Source organism: Ammospiza caudacuta, chromosome 1 (assembly GCF_027887145.1).
Source record: "Ammospiza caudacuta isolate bAmmCau1 chromosome 1, bAmmCau1.pri, whole genome shotgun sequence".
Lineage (NCBI taxonomy): Eukaryota > Metazoa > Chordata > Aves > Passeriformes > Passerellidae > Ammospiza > Ammospiza caudacuta.
In genome coordinates, this window is record NC_080593.1 from 131,981,001 (window position 1) to 131,995,508 (window position 14,508).

The 14,508-nt window shown below is 41.0% G+C and overlaps 1 protein-coding gene across 1 annotated transcript in view; it reads left to right on the top strand.

The window, feature by feature from the left end:
* The first annotated feature begins 10,878 nt into the window (after positions 1-10,878).
* The window catches only part of STK3 (serine/threonine kinase 3), a 128,160-nt gene continuing 124,530 nt past the window's right edge, over positions 10,879-14,508 (top strand). The window contains exon 1 of the mRNA XM_058824626.1: positions 10,879-11,053. Within this exon, the coding sequence (XP_058680609.1) occupies positions 11,031-11,053 (23 nt within the window). The 5' untranslated portion in view covers positions 10,879-11,030. The remainder of the gene's footprint in view (positions 11,054-14,508) is intronic.

Sequence of the window (14,508 nt, forward strand, 5' to 3'; positions counted from 1 at the left end):
ATCTGTCAAATCTTCTGCTGGTGTAATGCTCCAGTGCAATTTAACACACTTTAAATACTGGCAGAGGAGGAATTTTTAAACAGGGTTCTTAGCCAGCAGAGCTATGGGCTTCACCATTAAAAATAAAAACCAAACAAACCCCTCTCTCCCCCCTCCCCCCCCCTCGAAAGCAGGAGTAAATGTATCCTATCTGGCAATATCTAAAACCTTTTGTCTAGACTCTCACACAGGAAGCTAGTGCAAGGTTTCCTAGATTTCTTTAAGCCGGCACTTGTGGTAGCATTGCTTCAGCCAGGGTTTTTGTCTCCCTTGGGGTATGGTTATACTTTTACCAGCTGAAAATTTATGCTTAATAGTTTTTCTTTCAGTGGAAGGATCTAAGACTTTTCCTTCCAATGCTAAGACTATTTTCAGGGAGTTTCAGTAGGTTTCTTGGGTTTCTCATTTCCTCTTGCTATTCCTGCTCTCATCTGTTTTGCAAATGGCCACCATAATGTTAAGCTTATCTAATGGCCAGGCCTCCAGCTGGAAGAATGCCAGCAACATTCTGAAAATCAGTCATCTGAAAGCATTCAGAGGACATGGCCATCACCTTCTCCCTGAACCTCAAACATAAAACTTCCCTGATAAACACACAGTCCAACGCCATGGAAAGTAAGAGGCTAATCTTAACTTCAGATATTACTTTAAGCAGCTTTTCTCAGTGACACTCAGACACTTTGTTCAATTCATCTTACTCTACAAGTAATAGTTTTATTTTTTTTCCCCAGTGTTTGGGATACTGGTTGTACATATACATAGTAAAGAGTGTCTCCTTAATGGTTTCACTGCAACTGCAGATTTCACTACATTGTTGTTTCTCCTTATTTAGTTAATTGAAATACTTTTTTCCTCCTCACTGGCAGGGTGTGATCCATCTACTGGCTTTTGAATTCAGGCATGGCCATGGCAGTTCCTTCCACCAGTGTGACTTTGGACTTTTGTCACAAGTCCCACTAGGAAAAGTAGCAAGGGCAGAACAAACTTCTTTCCCTTTTGTAAATGGAGGTTGGCAAAAATGCAAGATTTGTTGCAGGTCTTTATGTGCAGACATAGAAATCAAAGTTTTAATGAATTTTGCTACTGACCTTGCTGAGTTCTGAATATTATTCAAAAGGAGGAGTACTGGGTCTTGAATCCAGAAATTCGAGAAAAAGTCCAAAAAACAGCCCAAGGTCTGCATATGATACTCTGAAGACACGATATCTGGCAATAAATACCAAAGAAGAAGCTAAGAAGCTTAACTTTTAAAAAATAAAGACAGAATTTTGTCATAACATTTATTTAGTTAAGATGTGAGAAAGAAGAGCTGAAAGCGACTCCTATACATCTTATAGGAGAACCAACACTGTAGGAATGGGATGTGTGAGGAAAAATTATCCCCCATTTGGAATTCTGTTGCCTCAAAGAGAAAGAGTTCTGAACTTGCAGGAGATAGAAAAAACAGTCCCAAAGGGGGAAAGTGCAGTGTGAAGACATCTACACAACAAGAGACTGCCTTCTGCAGTAACCTTATTTTGGAAAGAGAGCTGACAAGAGGAAGAGAAAGAGCTGCTGTCTGCTGCAGTATCTGTCTGAAGGGCTGCTTCAGTCAGCAGTGACAGACAGACATCCTGAGAGCCTGCTGGGAAAAGACTTTCCCAGCTCCCAGGGACCCCAGCGCCTCAGTGCTGTGGGGTGTGCTACTTCCCATAGTGTGAAGGCTGCTGGACTTCAGCCTGTTTCCATTCTGCTAAACCAGAGGACACAGCAGAGAATTGGAAAAGCGTGATGGAGCTAGAGGAGGTATCACAGTGTGTAAGGTAAATGTCTTTCTGGAAAATAAAAGAAGTCATATACTTCATACTGGTTTCTTAGAGAACATACTGTATCTTAGCTTACTTATTTTGACTAAATGGGAACATATTTAGGAAGGAGCTACATTCAAGTGAATTTAGTAAAAAATTAAACTTAAAACAATAGTTACACAGGTTTAAGCAGGCACAGCTCTAGGGGTGTCAGCTAGTGACTTACATGGGCTGCAGGTCTGCCTGGTACAATCATTTGTTGATTAAACAAACCTTCTTGAGGCTGAGGAAACTGAATAACAGCAACGAGGCTTCCTCCAGCTCCTAATGAGCAGCATAAGGTCCTGTAGTAGCTTTCCTGTCCTAGGACTGAGCCAGACAAACAAAAATAGAATTTCTGGAATCCATTGCATTTCTGAAGGGCATTATTTAAAAATTAGACTGCAAAAGATTATTATCACAGGCATACCACTTTAGAATAGCTTTTCTAGAAGCAAAGCAACTTTGGGGAAAACCTCTCAAACAATCCCTCTTACTGTAAGACACCTGTTCTCCTTAAAGCACTTCTTTTAGTGGAAATCAACCCAGCTGAATTAAATTTGTTTCCCTTGGGCCTGCATTTTCTTTAGCCAACACAACAGCTGCACCATGTGGAGATGAGCCACAAGAAGTGTAACAACACATGTTTGTGATTGCAGTATCAGCTTTGGCAGATTTCAGTGCAGAGGGCTTTAACTGCCTTCTATTAGAGAGCCAGCTTTGCAAAATATACAACATTTTGCAAAGTAGTAGAAGTAATATAGATATAGTTCTGTGTATTTCTTATACATGCTGGTACAGTAAAACCAGAAGAGAACTGACTATTAGTTATAGCTATAAATATTGTATTAAGTACAACCTTTTCCTTTTGCCTGTAAAAGTAGGAACAGAACAGAAGGATGGGTTAGCTACAATAAAATCCCCTGAGGTTCCTGTGCTAGCTGTTACCCAGTCCTGCAACCATTCAAAATGCACACTGACTATGTTATTTTAAAGCTGTAGTAAATTTAATCTCCCCAAGAAATTGCTGAATTCCTGAAAAATAATGTATAATCTTGTTTCAATGTGCTTTCTTCCCCTTCATTTCAAGAACAGGTGCCAAAAACTGGTCTTGTGTAGCCTAATGCAGTATAATTTAGAACACAGTTTTGAAGACTGCTTTTAAGGCATTTCATTTAGAGCTTTTGAGTATCCCACACCCATCAAAATGATGTACTTGTTTTTGAAAGATCATTTTGAAAGGTCAAGAAAAATGCCAATAACATTTGAGTCAAGTGTTTATAATGTGTTGTTTCTGTTACTTTATGCAAAATTAGTGCTGTATATATTTGTGGGTATACTAACACAGGTATGTGGTTTTAATATTCCTACACATTTTCTCACTTAAAACTGCTATACCATTGCAATGCAAATTATACTTAGATATTGTAATGCATTAGCAGGCAATGCATATTATACAACATTGCATAAGTGTCCCTGTGACTAGGAACAGCAGATTTTTCCACTGTCTAAAATTTCAGATGCTTACTATCCATTCCACAATAAAGGGACCACTTCTACACTCTTTATCTTCTCTGACTGCATAATTTCTCATCTAATGAATAAATGACACATTATTAAGAGATTATTTCAAAGAAATGGTAGTGTCTAATATGATCTGTCTCAAATCTTGGGTTTTCCCCCATCCTCCTGGGAGATGAAATGGGCCAAGCATGGAAACACTAGTCAAATAAAAATCTGCCTTTATATTTACAATCCCATGAGAAAATTAGACAGGACCCTCCTTTAAGGACTGATCCTCAAAGTAGTATATTTGAAAGAAAGATTCTGTTGATGTCAACAGATTTTAGATGAGGTCCTAGAGACGTTCTGCCTAGTTTGAGCTGCATAGAGCAGTGATGTGCTATCTATTAACCTTATTGAAGGAGAGACACAGCATACATTAAAACATGTAGTTTGGCTTTTTTATTCTGTTTCAGCTTTTTCTTGTTTACCCTAGTATTCAAATTAGCACATCCATTTTAAAATTAGCTTTAAGGCCTTTATACTGCATATTGTTAGTCTAGTAAGAGCAGCTGAATACCACCAGTATAACAAATTAGATTATGGAACTACAGAAGAGCTCAAGGATGAAGCAATAAAAGTTTTGTACCGACCTGTTCAAGGTTACACAAAAACATTAAGCTCTCTCTTGTTTAGAAGACATTGAATCGTGATATATGGACACAAGAAAGTAAAAGAAGTAATGCCTTTAAATCTTCAAACCATTAGCAGTTTTATTCTGTAGGGATCTATGGGAGGAGATGGACTCCACCCTGAGGAAGATAAAAGACCTTAGTTTTCTCAACTGGAAGGAGTGATTCATGTTAGGTGGAAGTGGTATGCATGTGATATTCCTTATGTGGTAAATTAACTGTTTCTATTTGGAAACCTCCTAGCATATGGGATTGCTCTATTTTCCTGAACTCTGAAAGAAAATCATGCCACCAAAATTTTTTTTCTTTTTGCCAACTCCAGGCTGGGTAAAAATGGGCTGTTTTGATGGCTGTTGATAAATTCTCTTGTGGTATTAAAGAAATCCATTAATCATCCACTAAGAAAATTATTTTTAAGGAAGGAATAGTGGAAAAAGCTTAGTTCTCAAATTTAATGGGGTTAACTGCTCTATGTTTTGCTGTGGTTTTATAGCATTACCTATGTACACTTTAGTCACTTTGAAGTCTTGTTTTCAGCAGAAAGTTCCTCTGCTCAGTCATGACAGCAGTTTAAGGACTCATCCTGGGGAGTGGTGAGGATGCCATAAAACTCTCCCCTATAGAACCAATCCAAATCTGCTTAGAGGAGACACAAAGGAGTGCATCGTACAAAGCCAGTTCTGTGAAAATTCTTTATTTGCTGATTTGTTTTTTGTTTAGCACACAGGCTGCTGTGGGGAAGGCTTCTCACTGCTTTTAAGTGCAAAATGGGAATGTAAATGCAAATCTTAATATTTTTCTTGTTTAGATTTTTGATTTTTCCATGGGTCCTTATCTTGTAATCAGACACATTACTTCATAGTCAGTCATGAAATGGCTGTTATGTCCCTGAACTTTTTTTTTTTGTGAAGTTTTAAGACTGGAATTGTATTTGGATTTTTTTTTTTAAGTGTGACTGTACATGTTATACAAGTAACTTATTTGGACTTGAATTATGATCTTCTGGCATGCTTTGGTCGGGAAAGTTGGAAAAAAGTAAGAAACTGAAATGCGGTTTCTGGATTGTAAAGCATTTAGATGAGTGATTCTTCCTCATAAAAACATTTGCTTTTTAATATTTATGAAGCAACCTGGAGATGCACTTCAGAAATAAATAGGAAGGGTTTTACTAAAAACCCCAAAACCCTGTAACTGAATAAACTGTAAGTGCTTCATGACATTGTTTTTGCAGTGCTCAGTATTCACAATGTGCTTTCAGGTTGTTGAGTTCTCCTTATTTTTTATTCTGTCGTTTGGCATCACACATATTGATAATTCTCTTCCAGCACTTAGGTGAAAGGCCCACAAGGGCAAGGAAACTTCCCTCCTTTGAATCTGAAAGAATGGGTTTTGTTAGCCTCTTGAAATCTTTATCCCTAAAAATTGTAAAAAAAAAATGAAATCCTTATCTTTCCTAAATATTTCTGCCTCGTATTATTAAAATTCTTAGCTCAGAAGCTAAAGGAAGATAGGAGAAAATCCAGCCACCATGGTGGTGGAAGCCTTGGGCATAAGGCTGTGTGTGCTCATCCAGCTGAAGCTGGTTTCATGAAGTACTTGCTTCATCAAGTAATGATGATTCAATCTTTCTTTTGTTATTGATACTAGTTTCCACCCCAACTGCAGGCATCAAGGCTTGCTAGTTAAACGTTATTTATTTATTCTCCAGGGTGTGAGCACACTTCTTTGCACACTGGAGAGCAGATGGCTGCTCTCAGAAAGAGAAGGAATATTTTTGTGCAGAAGAGAATCCAGAGTAAGCCTCAGTATTACCACAACAACAGTAATTGCTTCACAAACCAAAATTATTTTGTTTTGGACGTTAATGCCAATCTGTAGATCCCATGAGCACAATCAATGCAGCTGTAGTACAGACCAGAATATCTTCTGTGGTCAACTGTAAATAGCAACTCTGTATCCATGGTTTATTTTTACCATAGTGTGCTATTATAGGAAAAATAGCAAATGGTAAGTCTATATATAGCCTGTTACCAAGACTGTGAGCTAAATGATTAGTCAACAGTAAAAGCCTATCCTAATCAACAAATGGCTTTAGGTCCAGTAATAATATTTTGGATATCAAAATAATGTATACTAGGTAGGAGAGGAATTGCAGCCATAAAAAATGGGGTTTTTATGGCTCTTTTTAATGTTAAGTAGGAATTTTATGAATCATGCTGACTTTAACAGACTGGATACAGACAGCAGACTCTATATTGCTTTACTTATATTGCCTGACTTTTTATTTTCTGCCTCTTTCTTTTGTTGGACCAGCAAAAATTAATTTTCCCTTTAGTGACATTAATTAACCATTAAGTTGTGAATAGTTCAGGAAAGGAGACCCCCCCACACAGCCTTGTTCTTACTTAAAAACTCACTTTAGAAAAGTATAAATTTTATTCCAGACTTGAAAATATGATGTTCTTTTATATTTTATGTGTAACTATTTTATGACTGACAAGGTTAGGAAAGTATATAACAAATTCTTAGATAAGTCTTCAAGGTTACTTCACATTAGACATGATAGGTAGGAAGAAAATACAGGCAGAAGTCAATTTTCCTTATCTTTTGTATAAACAAGCTGGTATTTCATTCAAGGCCTTTTCCTTAACTTTTGGCATACCAGATCACTATCAGGCAGTCACAGGGAGAGAGATGCAAATGTGTTGTTGACTATTTATCTACTGAATTTATGAATTGGATTCCACAGAAAGCAGGCTCCTGCATTCATTCCATCTTTGTGCTTGCCTGCCATCCTCTGCCTTTCTCCCCCTCACAATCATTTGTGACTTACCTTACTAGTCTTAAACATGTTTCATGAAAAGTTGGAGTAATTACAGTAAATTCCTATTTTTACAAACTCAAGGGTAAAGGAGAAAGAATGCCCTGCTTATGGGGCAGTTAACCACAAGGCAAAGGAGAAATAAGGGAAAATCTATCCTTACATGGGTTTGGGACCACACTGTGGACTGGCCTGCAGCCTTCTCCTGTGAGCCAAACACCTTCTCCTGTGAGCTAATCTGCAGGGGTAATGGAGACAGAGCCCCCTTGGAACTCCCTGGGGAAATGCCAGAGTGGGCCCAGGCATGGTGAGACACCAGGGATGGGGAGGGTTTAAGGGAGATCAAGCTGGGAGTGTGCTCGGGGGTCTCTATGGATTTTGTTGGTTTTGGTGTGCCAGGCAGGTGAATGGAACCGCTGTGGGATGACAATTCCACATCAAGGGAGAGAGCACAGAGGACCCTGTCTGTGTGAAAGAAATGGGAGCTACAATGGTGAAAGGGTAGAAAGCACATGGGAAAAAGAGCTGGCTTGTGAAAAGCACCACAGACATGATGGAGGACTAGGGGCATTTTCTTTGGGGAGTGTTCATGACAAGTATCTCTTGGAAAGCACACACTATCAGTTCTGCTGCTTTACAGTAGCATCATGTATTCATTACAATGAACTTTGTTTAAATGAGCCTGATCGAATACCTTCTGAAGTAAATGTGCTTTTATTTGCTATCAAAGGAATGAGATAAGGTCCCTGCTATAACATAGGTAATTTATTTGCATGATGTTTATGAATGACTTTGAAGTATATATTTGTAATTTAAATCCCAACATTAGTAATATCTGTTAGAAATGCAGACATGAGCTTCTCAAGTAACTTTTATTCTTCTTAGTTTTATTACAAACTACATACAACCGAGACAGGACTGATATCTTAGGACTTTTTTTGTTCACATTTTTAGGGGCTTGAGAACTTCCTCTGTGTGTGTTTATAAGCACCTAATAGTTGTCCACGCCATCATGATTCCTGATTTCATTTCAGTATAAGTAATTATAATATATATTATTTTATCTGTTTACAAAACTGTATTATAATATAAAATAATTATAGTACTCAAAAACTAAGTATGGTCTTCATCCATTCTTTGGTCTAAGGAATTGTATTTGATGTTGATGCCAGTTCTGCAGAGAAGGGAGTCCTAATTCAGGCAGATAAATTTGTAAAATGGATAAAATACTTCAGAAGAAAAAGAGTAATTCAGTTAGTTTCCTCCTGCATTTTTAGGATTGGGCTACATTAGGCCTTTTCTTACTCAGCTGCCTTCTAGTGTTAGACCTGTTGTTGGAAGAAATCATGGGAATACTCATGTAGAATGTCTGCAACTTCCTCATCTCCATCTTGTCTAGACACCAGCAATCTCATAGTATATTCATGCCTCCAGAACATCTAGACTTCTCTTAAGTGGGAACTCTGAATGAGGTAGGAAAACAGAGGGAATCTGTTTTCCCTTTCAAAGTTCCTTCTTTGCCAGTGGCTAGGTACAGTATTGTAATGAATACCAAATCAGTGTTGTATTTCACAGCATGGTTCTCAAATTCATGTCACAGGGGAAAGGTGACAGAGTGTTATTTATTCCAATGTCATTGACAAAAAATACTACTAGAAATTATAAAAGATGAATAAAGTGGTCTTGAAAAATACTGTGGTATATGTATTATCCCACTGATGTTTTATTTTCAGTTTAAATGTACTTAGAAAGCTTTCTGGCAATTGCACAAGATACAACTTAAATTTCTGTGAGAGAGGCATGGAATTAGTCCATACTTTTTTTGGCACTGTCTGCCCCACTATATAATAAAGCCAGGCTACCTAACTTCTCTTTCAGACATCTTGAGTTTTTTACACCCTTTTCTTTCTTCAGTGGCATAGATGGAGGACAGTCCTGCTCCATCTTCCTCAGTTACTGAGGAGTCAGGGTATTTTTTGAAGTGGGGATTGTGGTATTAAATAGTTTCAAATGAAACAAGAAAATTTCTAAATGTGCTATTTTTGCTTGGAAAAATTTTCTTTTGTTCTTGTCAACTGTTGTTTAAGGGAAAGGTGTAAGTGGCAGATTAGACTGTTTAACCTAAGTTCTTCCAGAAAATGAAATATATGTGTGAAGGGAGAGAGGGAGAACAACTTGGCTCTGTTTCTTTTTATTGCTGTTACAAACATAATATAGTACCTGTATTTTATTTCTAAGAATGCTTTTCTTTGCTTTAATGTGTAGTCTGTGGCACCTTTGGCTTGAGATGTGGGAGCAAACCTGCCTCCTCTGAAATAACCTGGACAAAATACTGCCTCAAATATTTGTGTTAAAGGATGTGGAGACAACCTCTGCATTCCAGGAGTATTAAAGCCAAATAGGGATGTCAGACTTCCCTTCATTAGGTGAAATTGGTGAACTGTAAATAATAATTGGTCAGTGGCTATAGCCAAATACCCTGCAGAACAAAGCTGGACACTGGCCATGTGGCATTTGCTATCTGCCTGACCTCAGCTGTCCTTGAACTGGAAAATGAAACATCTTGTGGGATTCCTTCTCACCACTTTCTGAAGCACTCATACCATACTCCATCTCAGGCATCTGCTGGCTCCTTTTCCTGGGTGGTTTTTTTTTTGGCATATCCTACAAGCTGCTGTTTATGCTATGGACACATCTGGCAGCACTGCTGGTGAGCCACTGTGGCTTGTGGGATGATGCTTGGAAGAGCTCTGCATTAATCTGTTGTGCAAAGGAAGATGTTCCATTGCAGTTTTTCCATGACTCAGAAAAACAAAGAAACCTAAAAGGTCATATGGTGGTGTGTGATTTGTTTTGTGGGTTCATTCAATATTGCCATTGTGCATTTGGCCCGACTGCAGTGAGTCAACTGGCTTGGATTGACTCAGACAAAGTAGAGAACTTGCACAACAGTAGGACTTCAGTCATTCTGAATTCCCTTGCTAATGCACATCAAAGAGGCAAAATTACGTATGGAGTGCAGGTTTTTCTATGAAGTGGGCGTGTAATACTTGCACATCTAAAATCAGTTTGAAGTGGAACGTGGGCATCTCAGCGTTTATATGGAACTTGCCTAGGTGTTTTATTACCTTGAACTTCCATTAGTTAGGCAAATAAACCTACTGTCAGGAAAGGATATAGAAATTGGCTTGAGCATTTTAGCTGTTCTTGTATTGACTTGGCTGGATCTACTGCGATCCATCAGATTCAAGCACATAAACAGCAGAAAGTCGAAGCTGTCACACGGTGCTCTGAAGCCTGAGACCTGCTGCTTGAATAATTACGTGACAGCTTCCCCAGCTTCGCAGGGTAACTTGTGTGCTTTGGCACCACGCACCCAAGAGCCGGCACTTTTCCCCTCAGCAGCTTTCCCATGTCCCGAGGGCCTGCGGGGCGCAGGTCGGCCGTCCTGCCGTGACTGACCCCAGGCTTTCCCTCAGCCCTGCCCTGCAGCCGGCTGCCCACACGCCCTTGGCTTCCTGAGGAGGGTCCGGGTGCCGCTGCCTCGCCGGGCGCGCACACGCGGGTGAAAGGCTCGCCCGCCCGGCAGAGCTGCCCCGAGGCCACGGGGTGGCCGCGGGGGAAGAGCCGCCCTTAGGCGGCGGTGCAGCGCCCACAGCCGGGGGACGAGGCGCGGCGGCGGAACGGCGCCGCGGGGGTGCCAGTTCGCACGGCCCGGCTCGCAAGGACGCCCCGCGGGCGGGGCGGGTTCCGCGGGCGGACTACAACTCCCGGCGTACCCCGCGGGCCGTGGCCGCGCGGGGCACGCCGGGAGCGCGGCAGCACCGCGGCCTCCATGATCTTCCCCTGCCGCCGGCGCGGCTGCGCCCGCTTGTCTCGCGGTGGGCGGGGCTTTCTTGCAGCCGCCGCTCTGAGCGGCATCCACACCACCCTATCAGCGCCGGTCGTACCACGGCTGTGGCCAATCAGCGGCGCGGAGGGGCGGGCCCCCGCCGCGGCCGGAGGTAGCGGTAGTGGCGGCAGCCGGAGCGCGGCCGTGGCGAGCGTGGGCCCCGCGTTGAGGGGCGGTGAGGTCGCTCCGGAGCTGTGCGGGTTCGGCGGGGCCCGGGAGCTCGGTCACCGGCCCCGGCGGGCCGCGGCGGCGACGGCATGGAGCAGACAGCGCCCAAGAGGTAAGGACCCTTCGCGGCGGCCCCTTCCCCGCTTGGGAGCGGTGGCACGGCCAGGGTGAGGCCTCGGTGCCGGGTGTGTGAAGGGGCGGTGGGACAGGGACGGTGCTGGGCCTTGCGGCCGGAGGGCTCTGTCATGTGGGGAAGAGTCTTCTGTACGGTGGATGCCCCGAAGTACACCCGCCAGTAAATGCCCCGGCGGAAGGGAACCCTTGGGGGCTGCTTGAGTTCACAACAATTTTAACATGAAGTGAGGGAAACTTGGTCGCCCAGCAGAGTCCTCTGCCCTGAGGGTCTCCCACTCGATGGTTCGGGTCTGTGACAGGAGCACACATGAGTGCTCTCTTTTCACGTTGGGAAGCGTCCTTGTGCTCTGCTGCTGGAGGGATGGATGCTTGAGGGGGTGGGCGTTGCATAGTTGCAATTGCAAATCAGGGAGTGGGAAGAGGCAAAACCCTGGAATATTCCCACAGTAGATGTATTTTCTCAAATATATAGGCTATCAGGTTATATTAATTACCGTGCTTGTTTTTAAAAATAATTTGTCATTTGACTTCTTAGTGCATAAAACAGTTTTGCTTTGCGTTAAGTTTAAGTTCAATCATATATTTCTATTGGAACGAGATATAGTTGGACAATACACAGACTATAGTTGTGTAGTGTACAGAATGTAATTATTTGGTTAATATACGTATTTACTGTCTTTGAGCTCTGATTTTACTTTTACTTCCTGATAATGAAAAAATCTAGGGACTACACAATGTAAATTTGTGATAAAGGATATCAGTTTTTGCATTCATCTTTAAGATCTGTACATTCCCCATTTAGAAAAAAATTCTTTAAAAGCATTCTTTTAGGAAGATAGGACTTGAGAAGAATGTAGTCTTAAACATCTGATGACTTCTCCAATAATGCATTATGTGACAGTACCTACTGTGGAAAACTTTGAAAATGAATTGGTTTGTAGTTACTGTCTAGGGTGGTTTTAGCAGGCAGTGGGGTGAGAAGGGACAGGCCTACACTGTACTTTCAGGCTGACAGTGCTGCATGGCTCAAATAAAGGAAGTAGGAGGCACCAGCAAAAATTTAGGAAAAGAAATGGAAATGTCTGGGGAGTAACCAATGTCACCAGCAGCAATGGAAACCTTGGGAACTGGTGGTATCCCAGGACAGAGACTCAAACTTTGAAGTTAGCATAACCTGCCAGATGTTTTGGGGTGGATGTGGCATTTGCTGTAACTTTATTGCCCAGCTGGAGGTGAGTGGCTGGCATAACTGAAACTAAGAGATGTTTAAATCTTTGGATTAGGTCAGAAAGAACTAGATTTGGGAATGTCTAAACTCTGGCAGGTTTTTATATTTCCACATGGGTTTTGAAGCTTATTTCTGGAAATTGCGATGAGAACTCGATTTGTTTCTTTAGTGGAAGGGAAAATCTGTACTTAGTTCTTTGTAAGATATTAACTCAGGTTATTTCTTAAGATTTGAAGCAAATTTTTCATGGCTGTGCATAATATCTCCTTTATTGGCAGTTTGGTACAGTTTCCCAATTGTTGGTATTCCCAACTATTCTGGGCCACCCCCTTTTTCTGCAAGTCCAGAGGAAATGCAGATGATTTTTTGTGGGCTGAGTTTCTGGTGCTGTCCTTGGATGCAGTAGGGCTGTGAAATGGACCATGTTTACTTGGCAAAACAGATGTGAGCACCAGAATTCTTGACTTTGGTGCCTGTTCACAGGAGCAGTTACTGAGAGGGATCTCTTGGCATCGTATCTGTGGTGCATCTGTTTACAGGTAGCAAGAATTTCATGTGGACACTAAAAAGCTGCAGGGATGTCCTAGAATCCCAGTGTTCTACAGGTACAGGGCACTTTTATCTCCACTTCCTTGTAGAGAAGCACACAATGCAGTTGTCTGTTGCATGAATCTGTAACCCAGCCCAGAAAGCAGCAATGATGATGCCCAAGTGACATTCTGGGCCTTTGTGACTTTTCAATGGAGGTGCTGTCAAAAGAATTCCGTTTTTCCCTTGACTAACACTGCACTGCAACAGTAACACAATACTTTTAAGGAAGAGTCCTTTTCAGAATACCTTTTATTTTAGAAATAATTTAGAGATGTTCTGATTTTATGCTGAACGATTTGTGCAGTAGTTGACACAGTGTTTTCTTGCATCTTGAATCTTTAACTGTACTTTAGATGTGCTTTATAGTTTTTTCTCTCACTAGAAAGGAGATTTGCTTTTGAAATAGTTACAACATTTGCCTGTTAGTGTTGTAATTTTCCTTTGTTGTCATTGTTTGGTTTTTCAGTATCATTGGCAAGCTCACATGTGAGGATACAGGTTACATACAAGGGAAAAACAAAGTGGTTATAGACAGAATTTTCTCAAGTACTTGGATTTTAATCATGCCCATCTCCTGCATGCTGCTGCCAAGTGAAAGGCTACTTAACAGGCATGGGGAGTGTTAATGAAGGTTTTCCAGTCCTTTCTTAAAAAACTTGAGTTTAATGTTCACTGAAAAACACAACGTTTCAGGTTTTGTGGGAAGAGGAAGAACTTGATCTTAGAGTATGAACTGTTTGTGAAAAAATTGTTTTGTAATGTTTGTGTCGGTGGACATGTTGGCAGTTGTCGAGTTCCTCCTGAAAATGACGGGACAGAAATGTTTGGGCTTTATTGGCAGAAGGCCAAGTGTAAGTACACATCACAGCGGTGTTGACTGTCTTCATCTTGCTTCTCCTTGTGTGAGTGCTGTGAAGCAGAGCAATGTCTCAAGGCTCCCGCGTGCCACCTCTACTTCAGATGACTGCAGTGATTTCTCCGCCTTCTCTTTTAATGTATCAGTATAATTGATCCCAGCCATTCTTTTTAAATGTTTCAATGTGCTAGTTCTTCTGCACAGTACACCACATTTATTTATGTTTCTTGGAGTGGCTGTTCAGTTTTTTGTAACTCATGACAATAATTGATGGCTTTCTATTCTTTATTCCAGCTTTATTTTTATTTTTCAACTTTCAGGGATTTTTTTTTTATCCCTACTTCTGTAGCATATCACCAATTTATTTTGTGAAATCTATGTATAATGACTGTAGAGTACTGTAGTCATACTTATTCTTTCATTTTTGGGGAGGAAATCTCTTGCTCTTTCATGTTGCAGTTCAGATTTTTCTTTATGCTGGGATTGAGTGCCTCTTAGGTTTTCCTTTTCTAGAATTTTGCTGATGGCAAATAAGATTCTGGTCGGACTAAGAATTAATGTTTTCTCATATAACTGGATTTATAAAATTATAATTATCTGCTAGGATGTATTTTCCTTGTTAAGAGACTAGATGTTATGTGGAAAGTCAAACCTTCTTGGAACAAGAAAATAATTTTCACAGGTCTCTCCCAGAAGGGTAGTTTAGTTAGTCCTTCTGATTTAAGGAACAGCTTCCCTTCTGGAAGACCTCTAAAAT